Below are 19,948 nucleotides of genomic sequence, written 5' to 3' on the forward strand. Positions count from 1 at the left end.
ACGGGGGCGGGGCCTTCGGGACGGGCCCCCCGCGGGGGTGGGGCTGGGGGCGGGGCCTTCCTGGCGGGCGGAGCCTTCTGGGACGAGCGCTTCCTGGGGGCGGGGCTGGGGGCGGGGTCTGAGCGGTGGGCGGGGCCGCCATGGCGGGCAGCAGCGAGGAGGCGGTGTACTCCCGGCAGCTGTGCGTGCGGGGACCGGGACCGGGACCGGGACCGGGACGGGGACGGGGCTGGGGGGGCCCCCGGGCCCCGCTGACACGGCCCCTGCCCCGCAGGTACGTGCTGGGCGGCGGCGCGCGGCGGCTGGCCGGGGCGGCGGTGCTGGTGTCGGGGCTGCGCGGGACGGGAGCGCAGGTGGCGGCGGCGCTGGTGCTGGCGGGGACCGGGCGCGTCGTCCTGCACGACCGCGGCGCCGCCTGCACCGCCGACCGCGCCCACCAGGTACCGGAGGGGCCGGGCGGGGCTGGGCGGGGGTGCCCTCCTACGGGCACGGGTACGGGCGGGGGTCCCCGTAACGGGTACAGGTACGGGTGAGGGTCTCGGTAGTGGGTACGAGTGGGGATGCCGGTAGTGGGTGCAGATATGGGTGGGGATCCTGGTAATAGATACGGACAGGGGTCCCAGTAATGAGTACAGATATGGGTGGGGGTCCTGGTAATGGGTACAGGTATGGGCAGGGGTCCTGGTAATGGGTATGGGTGTGGGCAGAGGTCCTGGTAATGGGTACAGGTACAGACGGGGTTCCCAGTAATGGGTGCAGGTATGGGTGGGGGTTCCCGTAATGGGTATGGGTACAGACAGGGGTCCTGGTAATGGGTACAGGTACAGGTGGGGGCCCCAGTACTGGGTACGGGTGTGGGTGGAGGTCACGGTAATGCGTGTGGGTGCAGCTGGGGGATCCCTGTTGCAGGTATGGGTATGGGGTGGGGGGCCCCCAGTAACAGGTACAGGTTGGGGGTCCTGGTAAGGAGTGTGGAATGGGAGGTCCCTGTCATGGGTATGGCCCAGGGTGCCCCTCATCGTCACAGGTAGGGCCGTGTCACGGGTATGGTCCTCAGCAGAGGGCCCCCCACTAGTGCCAACAGGGCTCTGTGGAGCACCCCACTGTGGCGAGCAGCACCCCAAACCCACGGGGTGCCCCGCCGTGTGTCCACCCCGCAGTTCCTCCTGGGGGAGAGCGATGTAGGCCAGAACCGTGCCGAGGCGTCCCAGCGGGCCCTGGCCGAGCTGAACCCCCGCGTGGCAGTGGCGGCTCACACCGGGGAGCTGTCGGAGGCCTTCCTCGCCTCCTTCCAGGTGAGCCCGCGTCCCCATGCCCCAGGGTCCCCTGGGACAGCGGCACCCACTGACGGCCCCGATACAGGTGGTGGTGCTGACCGAGTCTCCACTGGAGGAGCAGCTCCGCATCGGGGACTTCTGCCATGCCCGGGGCATCTGCTTCATCGTGGCCGACACCAAGGGGCTGGCGGGGTAAGTGGTCTCTGCCGCAGGGTCCTGCCACTGGCTCTGGGTCACCTTGTCCCCAGAACCCCCAGCCCTGCTCTGCAGCCTGTGTCCCCATCCCACTGGCGGGGCTGCTCAGCCCAGGCAGGACCTGGCAGTGCTCGGGCAGCTTGGCAAGGCGGCTCCTCCAGCAAAACCCCATCGGTCCTCTCCAGGCAGCTGTTCTGCGACTTCGGGGAGCGCTTCATCGTTGACGACCCGGCAGAAGGGGACCCGGTGTGTGCTGCCGTGCAGCACGTCTCCCAGGTAGGAGGCCAGCCTCAGCAGGCTCCCCCGAAACGCCGCTGCCTCCTCCGGTGGCTTTATGCCACCCGGGTCTGGTCCCCCGCCCTCACATCCTGTCCCTTCCCTTTCTCAGGGCAACCCAGGCGTGGTGACGTGCGTGGGGGCAGAGGACAGCCGTGGCCACCTCTTCTGCGATGGTGATCTGGTGACGTTTTCTGGAGTGGAGGGAATGACGGAGCTGAACGGCCGGGAGCCCATCCCTGTGCGCGTGCTGGGTGAGCTGCCCAGGGGGTCCTGGCTGCCCTGGCCCAGGGTTGGGGAACTTGCCAGGTCCTTGGCGGTGACTGTGATGTCCGTCCCCCTCTCGTCCCCAGATGCCTTCAGGCTGGAGATCGGCGACACTAGCTCCTTCTCGCCCTACCGCCGTGGGGGCCTGGTTTCGCAGGTGCAGCTGCCCCAGGTGCACTCCTACGTAAGTCCCCCCTTGGCCCCGCGGTGCTGCCGCCCGAGCTGGGGCACCGCCGTGCCATGCCGTGCTGTGCCCTGGCCCCGGGGAAGCGCTCACCCAAGCCCTGGTGCTGTGCCGGCAGGAGCCCCTGCGCCGGGCGCTGGCAGAGCCCAAGATCCGGGTGGCGAGTCCCGAGGAGTTGCCACGCAGCCGCAGCCTGCACGCTGCCTTCCAGGCCCTGCACGCTTTCCATGGCGAGCAGGGCCGCCTGCCCCGGCCCAGGGCCCTGGTGAGTCCCTGTCCTGCCCCTGCCCGACCCCACTAGCCCCCCCCCACCCTCCCCAGAGCTGCCTTCGCCCCTCTGCCTGCAGGTGGATGCCGAGCGGGTGCTGGAGCTGGCGCGGAGCCTGGGGGCACAGCAGGGTCCCCTGGACGAGGAAGTCGTGCGAGCCTTCGCCACCGTGAGCGCGGGGGACCTGTGCCCCATGGCCGCCGTCGTCGGGGCCCTGGCAGCCCAGGAGGCGCTGAAGGTGAACGGGGCAGGGGTCCCGGTCCCTGGGGTCCCACTGGTCATGCTCCACACTGCTGTCCGGTGGCGTTTGGTGACCACGAGGGGGCACTTGCTGCCTGCCTGGGGACACTGGGCTGGGCAGCAGGGCTGGGGTGGGGTACAGGGGGAACCCGCTGGCCACGGAGCCGACGGGCCCCATTCGCCCCAGGCCATCACCGGGAAGTTCCTGCCCCTGGACCAGTGGTTCTACTTCGACGCCCTGGAGTGCTTGGCGCTGGAGGGGGCCGCACGGCTGACAGAGGAGGACTGCGAGCCGGTGAGAGCGTGTGCCGAGCCTCTCCCGGGCGCCGGGGGTGCCCCGGCCGCTCACGCTCACGCAGCTCCTCCGTCCCGGCAGAGGGGCTCTCGCTACGATGGCCAGATCGCCGTCTTCGGGGCCACCTTCCAGGAGCAGCTGGGCCGCCAGAAGTACTTGGTGGTGAGCTGGGGCGAGTGCCGTGGGGCCGGGAGAGGCTGCGGAGCGGCCAGCCGGCGCATGGGGAGCTGCAGTGGCTCTGCCCCGGCAGGTGGGAGCTGGCGCCATCGGCTGCGAGCTGCTGAAGAATTTTGCCATGATGGGGCTGGCGGCAGGGCCGGGCGGGGACCTCACCATCACCGACATGGACACCGTCGCCCTCTCCAACCTCCATCGGCAGCTCCTCTACCACTCGGCGGATATATCGGTGAGGCGCCATGAGGTGGGGGCCGAGCTCCCTCTGAAGGGCACCTTGGCTGTCCTGGGGGCTCCGTGGGGCTGTGGGGTGGGGGAGAGCTGCCCACCTTCTCTCTGCCCTGGCAGAAGCCAAAGTCGGCGGTGGCCGCGGCGGCCGTGCAGCGCATGAACCCCGATGTCAGGGTGACGGCTCACCAGAACCAGGTGGGACCTGCCACTGAGCTGCTCTACGGGGACGACTTCTTCCGGCGCCTGGATGGCGTCGCCAGCGCCCTGGACACGCTGGAGGCCCGTGAGTGCTGGGGAGGGGAAAGGGGCCGAGCCCTTGGCCGTGCCCCCTGGCTCCTCAGCACCCCTGGCTCCCCGCAGGCGCCTACTTGGAGAGCCGCTGCCTCCGCTGCCTCACGCCGCTGCTGGACTCGGGCACGGAGGGGCCGCGGGGGAACGTGCTGGCCATGGTGCCCCCCCTGACCAAGCCGCTGGAGCCGGCCAGCCCCCCCAGGGATGGCACCTTCCCCCTATGCACCCTGCGGTACTTCCCCCGCACCATCCAGCACACGCTGCAGGTAGGCTGTGCTGCGCCGGCCCCAGCACCCAGCGAGGACACACCGGGACCTTTGTCTTCCTTTCCCATTTCCCCCTCCGGCCATGGCCCGGCAGTGGGCCGCAGGCAGGATATGGCCCCAGCTGCTTCCTGCTGGCAGCCCAAGCTCTGCCACCAGCCCTGGCCCCGGCACGGCCTCTCCCTCCCCCTGGGCTTGGGCTGGGGGTCCCGGAGCGCATGAGGAGGGGGTCCCCGTGCTCAACCCCTGCTCCCCCTCCACAGTGGGCCCGCGATGAGTTTGAGGGGCTCTTCCAGCTGCCCGCGGAGCACGTCAACCGGTTCATGGAGTGAGTGAGCTTGGGGGAGCGGTGCCGGGAGAGGGGCTGCCAGCCCTGCCGGGGCGCTACCCGCCGCTGCCAGGGTTGGGGAGAGGGGGACAGACTGCCCATCCCACCCGGGGTGTCCCATGGGATTGCTCGTGGGCCAGCAGCAGCAGCGCCTGGTTTTGCAGAGACCCGGCTTTCCCAGAGCAGCTGCCGGCGGGGAAGGCCCTGGAGGTCCTGGAGCAAGTGCGGGGCAGCCTGTGGGAGCAGCCGCAGGACTGGCGTGACTGTGTGCACTGGGCCCGCCGGCACTGGCAGAGCCGCTACCACGATGCCATCGCCCAGCTGCTGCACACCTTCCCCCCAGAGCACGTGAGCCCAGCACCCATGGGGCTGGCACCCCCCACACCCTCTCCCCTCTGCCAGCCACCCTGCTGCAGCCGGGGCGACGGTGTCCCCAGGCCTCACTCTGCTCTCCCTGTGCCAGGAAACCAGCCCCGGTGTCCCCTTCTGGGCAGGGGACAGGAGTTGTCCCCATCCACTGACGTTCGACCCCGACAACGTGAGTACAGGGGAGAGCCGTGGGGCCCCCCGCCGGGGACAGTGCGGGCGGAGGAAAAACCGAGCTTGTGCCAGGGGTACGGTGGATGCCGGACCATAGTTGTGCTCCATCTGCCACAGCCTGTCTGGGGCTGCCAGGTCCTGGGCTGGGTCTGTCCCTGTCCCCCAGTTGGCCAGGGCACTGCTGGGGACAGCCCACGCGTGTTCTGCTGCAGGAGGAGGAGAGGCACCTCCATCTCCACCTCGGGGCAAAGCGGGCAGCCTTTGGCCACATCGGCTCGCGGACCACCCCGGCTGCCCGGGGGGTTTTCCCTCGCAGGACACCCACCTGGAGTACATCCTGGCTGCTGCCCACCTCTTTGCCCAAGCACACAAGGTGCCACTATGCAGCGACCGAGCGGCCACCCAGACCATCCTCCGCAGCATGGTCCTGCCGCCCTTCACGCCCCAGGAGGGGCTCCAGATCCCCCTTGCGGAGGAGAAGGAAGAGGCGCAGGCACCTGCGGGTGAGGCTCCCCATGCCCCTGGGTCCCCCAGGGCATGTCCCCGGGTCCAGCCTGGTGGCGGTGGGGCTGCGATGCTGCTCGTCCCTGCCCCAGCACCCAGGAGGACCCAGACCAAGAGGGGGGGCACCATGCCGTGCCCCCCACAGTGCCATGGTGCAAGGGTACCACCCCAGGGGTCCCTGTGCCCCCAGACCGCAGGCGGCTGGCGGAGCTCACCCAGGACCTGGTGCAGTGGAGACAGGAGCTGGTAGGGGGTGAGGAGGCGCAAGTGCCCCTGATGGAGCCCATCCACTTCGAGAAGGTACCCGGGGCTGGGCAGGCGGCCCTGCTCAGCTTGGGGGTTGGTGGCTGCTAGTCCCCACAGGACGCCGATGTCCACACAGGAGGCTGATGTCCTCACACTCTTCCCTGCAGGACAACAACATCCACGTGGACTTCATCACGGCGGCGTCCAATCTGCGCGCGGAGAACTACAGCATCCCCCCTGCCGACTGGCTGACGGTGAGGGGGGCAGCCCGCAGGGTCAGGGGTCCCTGTCCCATGCGGGGCAGCCGGTGACACCCCTCCTGTCCTCAGAGCAAGCGGATTGCCGGGCGGATCGTGCCTGCCATCATCACCACCACAGCGGCTGTGGCTGGACTGGCGTGCCTGGAGGTTTACAAGCTGGTATGGGGGTGCCGGGACCTCAGCTGCTACCGCAACAGCAACCTCTGCCTGTCCGACTGCCTGCTGCTCCGCGTCCAGCCCCTGCCGCCCCCCACCTACCGGGTAGGACTCTCTCCCCCAGGGCAGGGCAGACAGGGGACACCCAGGGGTCTTGGGGTGCCCCAGCTGCCGGTGGCAGCCACTGTGGGGCGATGCCAGGGGGAGCCAGGAGCCAGGAGGTGGCCGTGCAGGAGGGGCAGCCCTGGCCATGGGGCTCCGGAAATGAGGCCGGGTGCCGTGCTGGGCCAGGCGTGCCGCCAGGCAGCAAGGAACCCGCTCCTTTCTGTGGCCACCCCCCTGGCACCGAGCCACTGTTGCTGTCCTGCTCACCCCGGCTTCGGGCCCAACCGGGATGCTCTGAGGCAGCCCCGCCGCCCCACAGCGGGCCCCACGGCGAGCCCCGCGGCCAGGGGGCAAGGGGCCGCGGCAACCGCTCACATCTGGCTTATGGAAACCAGCTGCAGCAGCTGGAGAGCAGCTGGCACTGGGCCGGGAAGGGCCGCCCGGGGGGAGCGGGGCCGGGGGTCCCGGCGGCGGGGGCCGGGCCGCAGCCGCTCTGCCGGGGAGGGAGAGCGGGGGCGGGGGCAGGCCCAGATTGGGACCGTCTGGGCGATAGAGGCCCCTTTGTCTGGGGGTTTATGGCGTGCGAGGCAGCCCTTCCGGTGCGGCAGGAAGCGCCGATTGGAACCAGATTGGCCCGGGGGGCCCAGGGCCGGGGGCAGGAAGAGGGGGAGGGAGGCGCCTCCACCGCCTCGCGCCAGCTCCAGCACTGCTTCGGGCTGCCCGGCTGCCCCATGGCCCCCTCACACCCCGCACCCCATGGGCTGCCCAGCCCTATGGCGTCCCCAGCCACGGTGCCCCCGGGTTGGCACCATCCCTGGGTGGAGGACGCTGCTCGGGCTGGCCGTGCCCTCGGGTCCCCGCAGCAGCGCCCGGCACCTCTGTGTCCCACGGTGAGGATGCCTGGCATGATGTTTCACACCCGGCTGCTTGGCCGCCGTGGGAGCACATGTCCCCCAGGCCCGCTTGGCGTGACCTGCGGTCCCACGGGGGCCTGGGGAGCCCACAGTGGGGGGCAGCCTCGGCCAGAGGGATGTGCTTTCTGGGGCGCTGGGACGGGCAGTGGTGTTCTCTCTGCGCTGGGCAGTCACCACCCCGGTGAGGATGGGGTTAAGCCCTTTCCACCCCGGTGGGATAAGTGCAGGCAGCAGAAGGCAGGAGGGGAGAAGGCAGCAGAAGGCAGGAGGGGAGAGCGGCCAGGTGCGAACGCCCCTTCCTGAGCGGGGCTGGGGCCAGCACCAGGCAGGAGCTGGCGCTGCCTGCAGCGAGGGCAGATGGCAGGGCGGCTGTGCCAGACGGCGCGGGGCCGCATCCGGCACTCGGCCCTGAGGTTGGCGCCTCACTGGCCCCCTCGGGTCGGAGCCAGGGTCGGGGGGCCACAGGCGTGAGAAGAGGCGATTGTGCAGGGCTGGACAGCGCTTCAATGGCCTTTTGTGTGCCCTTCCTCGCCCGGGGCTGGGGGCAGCGCCGGCCCCACACCAACCCAGGCCCCTGCAGTGCTGGGGGGGATGGCTGTGCTCCTTAGTGCCCCTGGACCCCTGTGGTGCCCCCATCCCCCTGCCCCCAGACTGGTCCCTTTTCCAGCCCTGCTGTACCCCAGCCTTTGTGCCCTGCCAGTCCCTGCCCCATGGGGCTGGGCAGCTGGGACGTGGGGTGTCAGTGCTGGCTGCTACCCTGCGCTCCCCCTTGCAGTACGGCGGCCGGGAGTGGAGCTGCTGGGACCGGCTGGAGATGCGGGCAGTCGGCGCAGACGGGCAGGAGATGACGGTGCAGGAGGTGCTGGACTGGCTGCAGGTGAGCCCGGCGCGGGCAGCACCCAGCTGGGTCACCCTGGGGGGTGGAGGGCTGGATCCTGACACCCACCTCTTGCAGAGGACACACGGCTGGACCGTGACCATGCTCCTGCGCGGCCACACTGTGCTCTATGACAGGGAGGAGGATGAAGAGACACAGGCCCGGCAGCGGGCGCAGAGGTAGGTCCCCGGCTCCAGGGCCCAATCCTGCCCCGGGGGGGCTGCCAGACCCCTCTCCCTCCATCCTGAGCTGCTCCAGCTGCAGCGCAGCTCCCAGCCAGCTGCTGGATAAACATCCTGCCGGCAGCACTTCCCGTGGCAGGACCCCTGCCCGGCCCCTTGCTGCCGGCCCCTGCATCCCTCCAGCCTGGCCAGGCGCCCCAGAGGGGCCGAAGTCTCCCCCCCGGGGTGCCCGGCCAGCCTCGGGGGACAAGCCAGTGTCCCCAAAACCCCCTTTCCCTGCTACAGGTTATCGGAGAACCTGGAGGATGCCGGGGAGCTGCGGCGGCGGGAGCTGGAGCTGCTGTATGTGTGTGAGGGAGAGGATGCTGAGGCCGAAGATACCCGTCCCCCTCTCCTCTGCTCCCTACCCTGAGTGAGGGGTCGGCACCCCCTGCCCCATGCAATAAAAGCTGCAGGATGCATTAGCCCTCGTCGCAAAAACCCCCTGCCTGCCCCTGCCCGGAGCTGCAGTGCAGGCAGCCCGCCTCGATAAATGTTGCTGCGCCCGTACCGTACAAAACCGGGGTTTATTTACAGCGGAGGAGGGTGCAGGCAGCGGCGGGCAGGGCTAAATGTAGCCGATAACATCGTTGCAGATGATGGGCTGGCGGCTGCGGCTGTTCATGAGGGCGGTGAAGCGGTGGAAGTCCGTGGCCAGCTGGGCGATGTTGCTGTGGGACTGGTGGAAGCAGGCACCCTTGGGCTGCCCCCCCAGCCCCAGCGGGCAGGAGAAACGCTTGGTGGCTTCGCGGCCCCCGGCCGGGCACCCTCGGCCCCCCGGGGCCGGGCCATATTGGCCAGCTTACGGCGTACGTTGCCCGAGAGGCTGAGGAGGAAGGCGGGGGGCTTGGCCAGCCGGCGGGAGGGCTCGGCAGGGGTTCGGTGCCGGGGTTCGGCGCCCACCTCGGGCAGGTCCATCCAGTTCTCCACCAGGTCAGCGAAGCAGTTGTCGCCCAGCACCAGGGGCTGCCGGTTCCGGCTCTGCGACAGCAGTGCCACGGTCCAGTCCCGCGTGTCAGCTGGCTCCAGTGCCCGCCACTGCTCCAGGCAGGCGTCCGAGGTGGATTTGGGGCGGGCGCGGCGGGCGGGGGCGGGCGGCGGGGCGGCGGGGCCGGCAGAGAGCCGGTGTGCCCGCTGGCAGGGCGGCGGGTGCCGGCGCCGCACAGGCGCCTCTTCCTCCCGCCACGTGCCCCCCGACACCTCCGAGTACCCCGAGTCGAACTCCAGGCTGCGCTCGCTGGCCGGGGGGGAGCGGGCAGTTGGGCCCCCTCCCTCCTCTTCCTCGCCCCCCGGCTCCAGGCTGCAGGCCGAGTCCGCCGCCGAGCCGGGGCGCGGGGGGCACGGGGGGCGGGGGGCCGGCCCCGGCGCCCCTCCGGCGTGGTGCGGCGCCTGCCGCGTGCCGTGCATGTGTGCCCACGGCGCTGCCCCCGCCTCCCGCCGGCACTGCTAGGGGGAAAGGGGCAGGTCAGCGCGGTCGTCCCCGCTTCCCCCGGCCAGCACCGCGAACCCCCATCCCACCTGCCTGGCACCCCCGTGCCCCCCAGCCTCGGCTCGGGGGGGGGTGCTTCGCTCGCGGAGCCAGGCGTGCAGCCGGGTGTGGGGAGCGGGGCGCAGGTCCCGGCTTGCCTGCAGCCCCGGGCCCCACTTTCCTGCGGCTCCTGCGCGGAGCCGGCTGGCGTGCAGCGGCATGTCGGGTGAGCAAGCAGGCACCCAGCCCCGGCCGTGCCTGCGGGAAATGACACAGGGCCACGGCACGTAGGAGCCGGGCGCCCCGCTGCCCCCCCGCTGGTCCCTCAATTCCCCCTGCCCTGGTGGGGCGGCAGCTAGGACACCCCACCAGCAGGACCCTGCTCGGTGGCGCAGGGCCAGCTGCAGCCCCAGGGCACCCACGGGTGCTGGGGTGGGGCACTCCCCCCATGCGTTGGCAGGGCCACCCCACCCACCCACCCTGTGCCCTCCAGCCGGGGACACCCCGGCTGACGTCAGGGTGCAGCCAGGCCTGCGCCCAGGGCCAGGGCCCCCCCAAAGCGCCGGGGAGCGCGGGGGGCCGGGGCAGCTGGGGCTGAACGGAGCGTGGCTGGGCGGGCGCTGGAAGGGGCGGCTGGCTCCCGCAGCTGGGCCGCTCCTTGCTCTTGAATTCCTATTGTCTGAACCCAAAAGCAGGGTGTTACGTCCGCTTTCCTTTCCGCGCTGGAGCCGCGGGAAGCCGAGCAAGCAGGAGCGATCGCTCCCCCGTCCTGGTAAACCAGCCCCCTCCGGCTGGCCCCGACGGAGCCGCTGGCCAGGCTGTCCCCGTCCCGCTCCCTGTCCCGGTCCCCGTCCCGGTCCCCGTCCCCCTCCGCGCTGGCTGGGACCCTCTCAGCCAGCCCTGCTGGCAATGTGCCACCGCTCCGAGCTGCCCTGTCCCGGCGCTGGCCGGGGACGCTGGCGCACCCGGCCATGGCGAGCTGGGTAGGCGTGCGGCAGGCCCAGGGGAGCCGGCTGGGCCACCCTGTCACCGCCAGTCCCCTCGGGGCAGCCCAGGTGGGCGGCAGGGTGGCAGCTCCAGGGTGGTGGTGCTGCTGGCACCCTGACAGCTTGACACTGTGGCCCCTGGCCACCCGCGTCCCACAGCCACCCGTGCCCCCACGATCACCCACGTCCCACCAGTCGCCCACGTCCCACCGGACGCCCACGTCCCTCGCGCCGCCTTGGCCTTGCGCATGATGTCACGGCGCTGATGTCACTGGCAGCGCCCTGACATCACGGCAATGCCCGGGTGGCGCGGCGGGGCGCAGGCAGGGTGGCCTCATCCCCTCCCGGTGCCCGTGTGCCCGTGGCGGCACTCACCCGGTCGGCGCCGAGCTGGCCCGGGCAGGCGTCCGGTCGGGCGCTGTGCATGCCCGGCCCGGCCCCGCTCCCGGCCCCGCTCCCGGCCCCGCTCCCGGTCCCGCCGGTGCCGGTGCCGGTGCCGGCGGCGGCGGCGGTGGCGGAGCAGCAGCGGAGCGGAGCGCGGCGCAGCGCCCGGCCGTGCCCGCCGCCTCCCGGCGCTGCCTGGGCGGCACCGCCCCGCCCCGCCGCAGCCAATGGGGCCGCCGTAACGTGAGCCCGGCCCGCACCGGCACCGGCACCGCCGCCCCGGGGCCCCGCCCCGCCCCGCCCCGCCGCCCCGGGGCCCCGCGTCGGGCACCACCCGGGCACCGCCGGGCACTGCGGGATCGGGCACCGCCGGGCGAGGCGGGAGCCGGGGCACCGGCCGGGGAGGGCGGGAGCCAGTGCCCCGGTCGGCAGCACCTCAGCCCCGCGGGCACCGGGGGTCCCGGGGCCGGGAAGCCTTGGCGGGGAGGAGGGCAGCCCCGTTACAGGGCCCCGGCGGAGGCACCCGCGGCCACCGGGCTGCCAAAATAGGTTTGAGTATTGGAGGAGGGAAAGGTGACCCCGGCCACAGGGGCCGCGCTCTGCCAGCGCCTATTAATTGGGAACTAATAGCGCCTAATAGGAATTCCGGGAGAAGCGGCTCTGGCTTGCAAATGAGGGAGAACACGGCCAAAAATTACCTCCCAGCTAATTTTCACAGTTCCCGAGCGTGCTGCGTGGCGAGGCAGCGTGGCGAGGCAGCGTGGTGCGGCAGCGTGGTGCGGCAGCGAAGCCCCACGGAGCATCGCTGCCCACCTGCCCTGTGCCGGCCGGGGGATGGCGAGAGGCCAGCAGCAGAGGCGTGCGGGAGCTGGGGGCACTGGGGCTGTGCCCTGTCCCTGCCCTGTGGCCGGGCTGGCTGCCACGAATGGCCGGCGTGACGCTGGGCCGGGGTGGTGCCCAGCACCCCTGGCAACGGGCTCCAGCTTGTCCCAAACAGCCAGCGAGCCATGGGCATGCACAGACGCCTCACCTTCCTCCTCCTCCTCCTCCTCCTCCTCCTTCTCAGCCTCCATGCCCCAGGTAGGCATTTCAGGCTCACAGCGTCCGGGGCACCCTTTGCCAGACCCTGGGTGGGGGACCAGGAGGAGAGGGACAGGGGACAGGCTCCCCTCGGTTGCCCCCATGTGCCTGGGGCTGACCCCAGGATGGGCAGAGGGGTGGGCAGCTGCCTGGCCGGGTTCAGGCAGGGAGAGGGCGTCGCTGGGCCATCCTCAGGGCATTGTCAGGGTGTCCTCAGGGCATCGCTGGGGCATATCCAGGCACCACTGGGGCATCTCTGGGGCCTCCCCAGGGCATTGCTGGGACACACCCGGCAGGCTGGGGTGACACTCTCCTCTTTGCAGGGACTTTCGTCAGAGCAACAGGTAAGAGTGGGGTGCCCCACTGCACCTGGCAGGGAGACCTGTGCCCACGTGGGTGCCTGGGTGCAGGAGCAGAGCTGCCTAAGCACGGCTGGGTGAGCCGTCGGTGGCACTGGCTGGGTGCGAGGCTAGTCCCCGGGGTCTCCCACCAGCCCTGCCTGACCTGCCGCGCATCGTGGCCCTGAGCGAGGACGCGGTGCCAGGCACCCGCGTGGCCGAGGTGACCGTGTCCTGCAGCAACGCGAGTGGCAGCCCCAACGTCACCCTGCACAGCATTGAGCCCAGACACCCCTTCAACCCCATCGCCATCAGCGCTGACCCTGCAGCCGCCGCCACGTTTCGGGCAGAGGTGCGGCTGGGGGACGGGGAGTGGGGCAGGAGCCCACGGGCACACTGCTGAGCGCCGTGTCCCCACGGCAGGTGACGCTGCGTGCCGGTGCAGAGCTCAATGCCCGCCAGATGAACCAGTACACCCTGACCCTGTGGGCTGCTTGTCCCGGCGAGGATGAGGTGGAAGAGTGGCTCTTTGTTCAGGTGACAGCAGGGCAGGGGCTGCACTGTGACACCCCCTTCGCCAGCGCAGGTAGGAGCCAGGGGGCACGGGGCAGCGGGGGCCGCGGGTGCCAGCTGGCACTGGGCTCCCATGGGTGTGCTGTGCTGCAGGGGGAGATGTGGTGCAGGTGCTGGCGGACGTGGCACCCCGGACGCCCTTGTACGCGGTGCTGCCGCAGCCGCTCGGTGGACTGACGGTGAGTGTCGGCTGCCCTGGGGGCCCGCAGCCCCTGCCAGCAGGAGCAGCCTTGGGCATGGCGGAACCCTGGGCGTGGAGGGGGGGACAGGGGTTCCCACCACCCCTCTCTCTGCAGTTCAGGCTCCGAAACCACGACACACCTCTCACGCTCACCCGCCGGGGCCTGGTGCTGGCGCCTGCTGGTGGCTTCAATCCCAGCAATGACACCCAGGTGGGCACCAGCGTCCCCAGGCTGTCACAGCCACCTCTCAGCCCGCCTGGGCTTAGCCCCTCGCTGGCACTGCCCACAGCTCTCTGCGTCCTGCTGCTCCCGTCAGGCTCCCATCTCCCCCTGGCCCTGGCAGTGCTCCAGCCCTGTCCCTATCCCTGGCTCTATCCCCTTCTGCATCTCAAGTCCTGTCCCAATCCTCATCCCTGTCCCTATTCCCGTCCCCATTCCAGTCTCCAGTTTGTCCTCATCTCCACATCTCCCCCTCTTCCCACCCCTGTTCCTGCTCCAAGCCCCATTCTTGTCACTGTCCCCCTCCCCTTTCCTGTCTCTGTCCCTGTTCCCATCCCGTCCGTATTCTGTCCCTGTCCCTATTACTGTCCTCATCCTCATCCCTATCCCTGTCTCTGTCCCCATCCCTGTCCCCATCCCCATCCCTGGTGCCACTCTGGGCTGTCCCACAGCCACCCCGGTGCTGCCCCGCAGACATTCAGGCTGGAGATCGAGGTGATGGACCGTCATGGGCACAACTGCAGTGGGGCCGTGAGGGTGGAGGTGCTGCCATCGCGCCGTCCCCGTGTCACCTTCCTGTGAGTGGGGCTGGGCCGGGCGGGGGGTGCTGGTGGCACCAGGCCGTGCCATGCTGCCCACCTTGCCTGCAGCGAGCCGCAGCGGGCCATAACGGTGCCAGAGGCCACCGGCCCCTTGGAGGTGGTCACGCAAGTCCATGCCAGTGGCGACAACGTCCGCTACGCCATCCTTGCTCCCATGGCGCCCAGGCTCTTCACCATCAATGAGGGTAAGCAGGGCAGCAGGGGTCCCCAGGGCCACCCTGTCCCTGTCCCCGTGCCTGGCGCAAGGCTGTGCATTCTCCTGCAGTGACGGGTGAGATCCGCAACACTCGCCGGCTGGAGGTGGCCCATGCATGCCTCCTCGTCCGGGCTTACAATGCACTGTACCCCACTGACCACGCCACCACCACGCTCAACGTCACCGTGCAGGGGACGGACCGGTGGGCACCTAGCTGCGTCCCAGCCATCTCCGTGTATGGTTCGGGGGGGGGAGTGGGGTGCAGGGGATGCTCTGCCATGCCCAGGACACGAGGGACAGGAGCTGAGCCGCTGGCTGCCCCGCCGCAGGTCCCAGGTGCCCGAGACAGTGTCCCCTGGCAGCACCCTGGTGACACTGAGGTGCACTGACTCCGCCGGCACGGAGGACTCTCTGCACTATGCCCTGGAGGGGCCCTCCGCCTCCCTCTCCCGCTTCCGCATGGAGGGGCCGCAGCTGCAGGTGAGCGGGGCTGCAGGCAGCGCCCAGGTGGCTGGCAAGCCCGGACCCCAGGGAGCCCAGCGGGACAGCGGGGACCCTCTGACATGTGCCGTCACGCCGGGTCCTGGGCCAGGGCTCCCTGGGCCTCTTTGCTCCCCAAGACCTGCCCGTTCCCCCCGCTTGCTCCCTCCTGCTCCCCTGGCATTGCAGCTTTGTGGGACACCCCAGCTTTGCAGGGCACCTTGGCTTTGCAGGGCACCTTGGCTCTGCCTGACCCCCCCGCCCTGGCTTGGCAGGTCAACACCACCCTGGACTATGACTCGGAGGCTGTGGCCGCTGTGGGCTTCCAGTTCACGGCCACCATCGTGGTGACAGCGGGAGGACAGCCCCCACAAAGCAGTGAGTGCCCGTGTCCCCAGGGGGTGCCTGGGGGGGGTGTGCAATGGGGGAGATCATGGGGGAGGTGGGAAAAGCCCCTTCCCGACCCCAAAACCAGCAGATCACAGAGGAAACGTTCCTCCCCTGCTGCCCCAGAGACACCGACCCCAGGGGTGTTGCCACCGCCCCCGTGCCCCCCAGCCTGTCCAGGGGAGAGCACACCCAGCCTGGTGCAGGCTGCAGGGTGGTGCCAGCGTGGCTGAGCCACCGTGTGCCGCACAGCCCGCGTGCCCGTGCTCGTGACGGTGACGCCCGTCAACGAATTCACACCGGCGTGCCCCAATGGTGCCACCTTCACCGTGCTGGAGACAGCGGCTTTCGGCAGCGCCGTGGGGCGCGTGGCCGGCACCGACCGCGACTACCCACCGGACAGCCTCGAGTACAGCCTGGAGGGGGGCCCCAGCCCCACGCAGCCCTTCTCCATCGACATGCGCACCGGTGAGCGCCTGGCCCCTTCCCCAGCCCCTGCCGCACCCCATGGTACCTGCGGGTGCCCAGCAGCTCACGTTGCCCCACAGGCGAGATCCGGGTGGTGGGACCCCTCAACTCGCAGCGGCACAAGAGCTACAGGCTGACGGTGCGGCTGACGGACACCCGCAACGACCTGGACCCAGCAAAGCGGCGGAGCCGCCTGTGCGACGTGGCCGTGCGCCTGCAGGTGCAAGTGCAAGCCCATCAGGTGAACCATGGTGGGTGCAAGCACCGTGGGTGCCATACCACCTCCCCCTGCTCCCGGCAGGCCGTGCCAGACCAGGCGCCGGTGTGCACCCCTGAGGTGCAGGAGCTGCAGATCACGGCTCGGTTGGGCAGCCGTCAGCCTGTCACCCACCTGGCGTGCCAGAGCAGCTCTGACGGTGCTGCGCTGGCATACACCATTGCTGGAGGTGAGGAGTGGCCAAGCCACAGCAGAACCCAGCCCCTCACCGTGATGTGGCACTGAGCAGTCCCTCTCGTCCAGGCAACGAGGATGGGCGCTTTCAGCTGGAGGGGAACACCCTCTTCTACCTCCCTGATGACCTAGCTGAGCCCCGCACATTTGTGCTGCTGGTGGAGGTGTGGGGTGGCACCAGTGCCCCCCGCCGCAGCACCGTGGTGGCACTGGTGGTGCATGTCACCCCCCGGAGCACCCCAGTGCCACCCAGCACCACCACCCGGCGCACGGTGAGCAGAGCCCGCTGGCCAGGCAGTAGTCCCGGGTCCATCAGGCCCCCCAGCCCTCACATGCCCGCTCACTCCACCGTCTCTGCAGACGCTGCGAAAGGAGCCGCTGGTCATCACGCAGACGGAGGCGGTGTGGCACCCGCCGGCCTGGTTTGTGGCCGTGCTGACTGTCTCCGGTGCCCTGCTGCTGGCCGCCCTGGGCTGTGTGGCCCAGAGCCTGCTGTGCAGGTGAGCCCCGGCCCTGCAGGATGGCACGGCACGGTGAGCAAGACCAGGGGCTCACGGCTGCCTTCTGCTCCTCCTGCAGCAACCGAGACCCTGGCAAGCTGCTCCTGGGCAAGAGGTGGGTGCTGCAAGGCCAGGGCGGTCGTATCAGCAGCGAGGGGCAGCCATGCATGTTGACACAGGCTCCTGTAGTGTCCTTGCAGGCAGCCGGGGAGACACAGCACATGGCGGGTGTTTAATGTACCCCACGTTAGGCTGTGGTCCGTAGGTTGCTGTGCCGGCGAGCCGTCTCTGCCCCAGGTGAGGCTGCAGCACTGACAGGAGCCATGGGTGCAGAGACGGCGATTTGGCCGGGGGACAGCCATGTCGGTGGCCGGGCTGGGGCACAAACTCCGCAGTGGGCAGGGTGGGATGGCACAGCGGTGGTGCCGCTGCCCGCCGCAGGGCTGGGTTCCAGCACCAGGGCTGGGGCCGCTGCGGCTCACGGGGGGAGCCCTGATTTGACAGGGAAATCCCCCTGGGAGGAGGTGAGCAGGCTGCACACCCCCCGGGAGGATGAGTGAGGGGTGACAGGCGGTGATGGGGAGAGCCCGAGGAGGCACCGGAGCCCAGCCTGCGCCGGGCATCTGCACAGCGAGGAGGAGGCGGGCAAGCCCGTGGGCAGGATAACAGCCACCTCCAGTGGGGTGACCGCCCTGGCGTGATGCACGGCTGGATCCACGTTCATTGGTGAGGTTGGGGACACAGTGCTTGGTGGCACTGGGGCTGTAGTGACCATGCAAAGGAGAAGACTCAGGCTCAGCCCCTGCGGGTGGCCCTGGCAGCAGGGGGGGCTCCGGGGCTGCAGCTCCCCCAGCACAGCATCCTCCGAGCACAAGAACGGTGCGCACCGGCACGTGGGGAAGCAAGCGGATGTGGTGGCAGACCAGCTTGCCGCTTTCGGGCATCGCTGAAAGGTTGAGGTGCTTGGGGGAGCATGGCCCCTGCCGCAATCCCCTTCAGTGCCCAGGGGACACATGGGCTGGGTAAGGGGGACGGTCAGGTAGGTGGATCACAGGCTCAATGGGGCGCAGCTGGCAGTGCAAAGCCTGGCTGGCAACCCGCTCCTGGCAGCATCCCTCAGGGTCGAGGCTGGGGGCCCATCACCGACAGCGTGCCCTCCCCTTGCCCCCTCTTCCCTCTGCAGCTCCTGGGACGTGGTGGAACAGAGCGAGGGTGAGGAGGAGCGGGGCCGCCCCCATGCCGGCAGCCCGGTAAGTGTGTACCATGGCGGCGAGGGTGGGTGCCCTGCCGGGGGCATGGGAGGGAGCCCTGCGGCCCTCGGCACCCTCTCCTGTCTCTCCTCCACACAGGGGCAGTTCGATGGCCGTGCCCGGGACCCGCGTGAGTGCCCTGTCCCACAGCCCCGGCAGCCTCGGGCTGTGTCCCTCGGGGCAGAGGGGTCTGGGGGACGGGAGAGACGGGCACTGGGCAGAGATGCCTGAGCAGCGCCCGTGGGGCAATGGCTGAGTGCTGCCTCCCATCTCAGGCACCGGCAGGGACTATCTCTTCAACAGTGTGACCGGGGCACGGCGCTGGATCTGAGCGGCTTGACTCGGTGAGGGGCTCCCTGCGACCCACAGCTCCCTGCGGGCCGCGCCGGGCAGAGCACCGGGTGCTGGCAGACACCCCATGTGGCCCTCGTGCCCAGGAGGAGGAGGGAATCCCTCTTCCGTGGCCAAACCCGCCACCCACGGGGTGCAGCCAGCCCCTGAGCCGCCCCAGCCAGCGCAGACCCAATAAATGGTGGCAGAGATTGCACCCGCTGCCGTGATTGCCCTAGGGAGTGCCGTGGCCAGCAGTCCCGCCGGTGGCTGTCCTGCTGTGGCGGTCATTAGCGCTGTCTCCAGCCAGGGATGTGGGCAGCATGACCCGGGACCAGGATGGCAGTTACAGCAGCACCAGCCCCAGGCTGGGGTTGGCACTGCGAAAAATGTGCCGAGGGCTTTGGCAGGGCCTGCTCCGGTCACGGCAGCGTCTCCATAGCCTCTGGATGTGACCCAGCTGGAGCAGTCCTCCGCAGAGATGTGATCTAGGGCAAGAAAACTTGATCGTGGGTGATTCTGAGAAACTTTTGTCCCGTGTCCCACGTCCCCCTCAAGCTCTCCCTTGCTGGAGCACTCCCAGGCACAAGCGGGTGGGACGAGCAGCTGGTCGGCAGAGGGGCCAGGTTTCTTAATTGGGAGGAAAAGTGAATTAGCACGCACGCAGGTAAGCGTGACATGCTGCAGGAGAGTTAGCAGGGCCTGGCGAACGGGCGGGAGCGCTTTGAAGGAGTCAGTCAGTCAGTCAGCCCAGCGAGGTGGGAAACCGGTTATTTGAATTTCAAAGGAGCGCGCCAGGGGACATGTCCCCGGCAGCTCCCAGGGAAACGAAGCGCTGGCAGGATAAGAGGAAAGAGACTAATTTGGGGAGTAGGTGGCTAAAAGGGAGGAAGAGGATGGCAGGAGCCAGCCGTGAAATTTCACAGGGAAGAGGGGTCACCTGTGTGACTCTGCCTGGGGGTCAGTCCCCTTGCCCTGAGCCCACGGGAACTGCGACCGTTCGGGAATCAAACCTTTTATTGTAGCGGATCGATGTGTGAACACGTCCCACCCGCTGCCCCGAGCAGCCAGCCCAGCGTGAGGAGCTGGTCGAGGCCAGGCCGCAGCGGGGGAAGCTAGGTTTAGCCCGGCTGACCCCGCAGGACGCACCGCACCAAGCGGGCCGTGCCGCCCCGCCGGGGCCGCCACACTCGCCCAATGCCCCGGGGGAAGGCGGACACGCCGGGCCGAGGCGTGAGAGCCGTCTCCGAGCCCGGCCTCCGGCCTGGGGACAGCAGAGCCACCTCCCCGGCGGGCCGCGCCTCACACGGCCGCCCGCGCGCTCCCGCCGCACACCGCCCCGGCCGGGCAGGGCCCGCGGCCCGTGCCCATTGGCCGAGCGCCCCCCCCGCGGGTAGCCAATGAGGCGGCGCGGCCCGCGGGGAGGCGGGGTACTGGAGGGCGTCACGTGTGCCTAACGTGCGCGGCCATCCGGAGGCCGTCCGCGCACGGAAAGGGGCGGGGCGGCTCTGCGCTTGAGTGACGGCTGCTTTCACCTATGAGCGTTTCAGGCGGGCGGGGCTCGGCTTTGGATTGCCACAAGAGGCGGCGGGGCGGGTTTTGGACGGCGCGGTTGCTATGACGGCCAGCATCGGGACTCCGCCCTCTCGGCAGCCGCCATCTTGTTGTTGATTCGAACGGCAGGGAGCGGGCGGCGGGGAGCGGCGGCGCTGGGGGCTCGGTGTCGCCAGCCCCCGGCTGGGCACGCAGGGCCGGCTCCGGTGAGCCACAGCGGGCGAGGGCCCGGGGCAGGCTGAGGGGCGGGAGGGGGGGAGGGCTGAGCTAGGCACGCTGCTGTGAGGGGAGGGAGCGAGAACCGGGCGCGCTGCCGTGAGGGGCAGGAGGGAGGGGAGAACCGGGCGCGGCCCCATGAGGGGGGATGGGAGAGGGGAGAGCCCGGTGC

At 70.1% G+C, this 19,948-nt stretch overlaps 4 protein-coding genes across 7 annotated transcripts in view; 3 read left to right on the forward strand and 1 right to left on the reverse strand.

Annotated features, from left to right (window-relative positions):
- The first annotated feature begins 140 nt into the window (after positions 1–140).
- On the forward strand, positions 141–8,559 carry UBA7 (ubiquitin like modifier activating enzyme 7). The gene is made up of 24 exons (XM_050904737.1): positions 141–181; positions 275–440; positions 1,161–1,295; positions 1,363–1,469; positions 1,658–1,748; positions 1,861–2,002; positions 2,102–2,199; positions 2,318–2,464; positions 2,547–2,705; positions 2,895–3,002; positions 3,084–3,164; positions 3,253–3,408; positions 3,525–3,690; positions 3,768–3,964; positions 4,225–4,289; positions 4,454–4,637; positions 4,753–4,827; positions 5,146–5,332; positions 5,506–5,633; positions 5,747–5,833; positions 5,909–6,100; positions 7,790–7,891; positions 7,970–8,070; positions 8,359–8,559. Exons 1-24 carry the CDS (start codon positions 141–143, stop codon positions 8,483–8,485), a joined length of 3,042 nt encoding a protein of 1,013 aa, XP_050760694.1. The 3' UTR covers positions 8,486–8,559.
- A 67-nt stretch (positions 8,560–8,626) lies between these two features.
- On the reverse strand, positions 8,627–9,519 carry INKA1 (inka box actin regulator 1). The gene is given in 2 exon segments (XM_050904897.1): positions 8,627–8,872; positions 8,875–9,519. Coding segments are annotated over 2 exon segments (837 nt in total). The 3' UTR covers positions 8,627–8,680.
- Positions 9,520–9,799: 280 nt separating this feature from the next.
- CDHR4 (cadherin related family member 4) lies at positions 9,800–18,007 on the forward strand. Its single transcript, XM_050904898.1, has 20 exons — positions 9,800–9,806; positions 12,354–12,374; positions 12,524–12,720; positions 12,792–12,954; positions 13,035–13,120; positions 13,238–13,333; positions 13,817–13,920; positions 13,993–14,129; positions 14,210–14,375; positions 14,470–14,620; positions 14,896–14,998; positions 15,260–15,475; positions 15,556–15,695; positions 15,777–15,921; positions 15,996–16,198; positions 16,287–16,426; positions 16,506–16,541; positions 17,610–17,676; positions 17,776–17,806; positions 17,952–18,007. Exons 1-20 carry the CDS (start codon positions 9,800–9,802, stop codon positions 18,005–18,007), a joined length of 2,265 nt encoding a protein of 754 aa, XP_050760855.1.
- Positions 18,008–19,704: 1,697 nt separating this feature from the next.
- IP6K1 (inositol hexakisphosphate kinase 1) overlaps positions 19,705–19,948 on the forward strand; it is a 39,339-nt gene continuing 39,095 nt past the window's right edge. For all 4 annotated transcript variants that reach the window (XR_007767232.1, XM_050904676.1, XM_050904675.1 and 1 more), the window contains exon 1: positions 19,705–19,766. The gene's annotated coding sequence lies outside the window, so the exon portion shown is untranslated. The remainder of the gene's footprint in view (positions 19,767–19,948) is intronic.

Source organism: Gymnogyps californianus, chromosome 13, assembly GCF_018139145.2.
Source record: "Gymnogyps californianus isolate 813 chromosome 13, ASM1813914v2, whole genome shotgun sequence".
Classification (NCBI taxonomy): domain Eukaryota; kingdom Metazoa; phylum Chordata; class Aves; order Accipitriformes; family Cathartidae; genus Gymnogyps; species Gymnogyps californianus.

What these genes read in the sequence shown, in the direction of transcription:
- UBA7 (XM_050904737.1), top strand. Translation starts at nt 141, where the DNA reads ATGGCGGGCAGCAGCGAGGAGGCGGTGTACTCCCGGCAGCT. An exon ending in CATCCCTGTGCGCGTGCTGG is followed by an intron (nt 2,003 to 2,101) that starts GTGAGCTGCCCA and finishes TCTCGTCCCCAG; the next exon opens with ATGCCTTCAGGCTGGAGATC. An exon ending in CCTGGACACGCTGGAGGCCC is followed by an intron (nt 3,691 to 3,767) that starts GTGAGTGCTGGG and finishes GGCTCCCCGCAG; the next exon opens with GCGCCTACTTGGAGAGCCGC.
- CDHR4 (XM_050904898.1), top strand. An exon ending in TGCGTCCCAGCCATCTCCGT is followed by an intron (nt 14,376 to 14,469) that starts GTATGGTTCGGG and finishes GCCCCGCCGCAG; the next exon opens with GTCCCAGGTGCCCGAGACAG. An exon ending in ACGTGGCCGTGCGCCTGCAG is followed by an intron (nt 15,696 to 15,776) that starts GTGCAAGTGCAA and finishes TGCTCCCGGCAG; the next exon opens with GCCGTGCCAGACCAGGCGCC.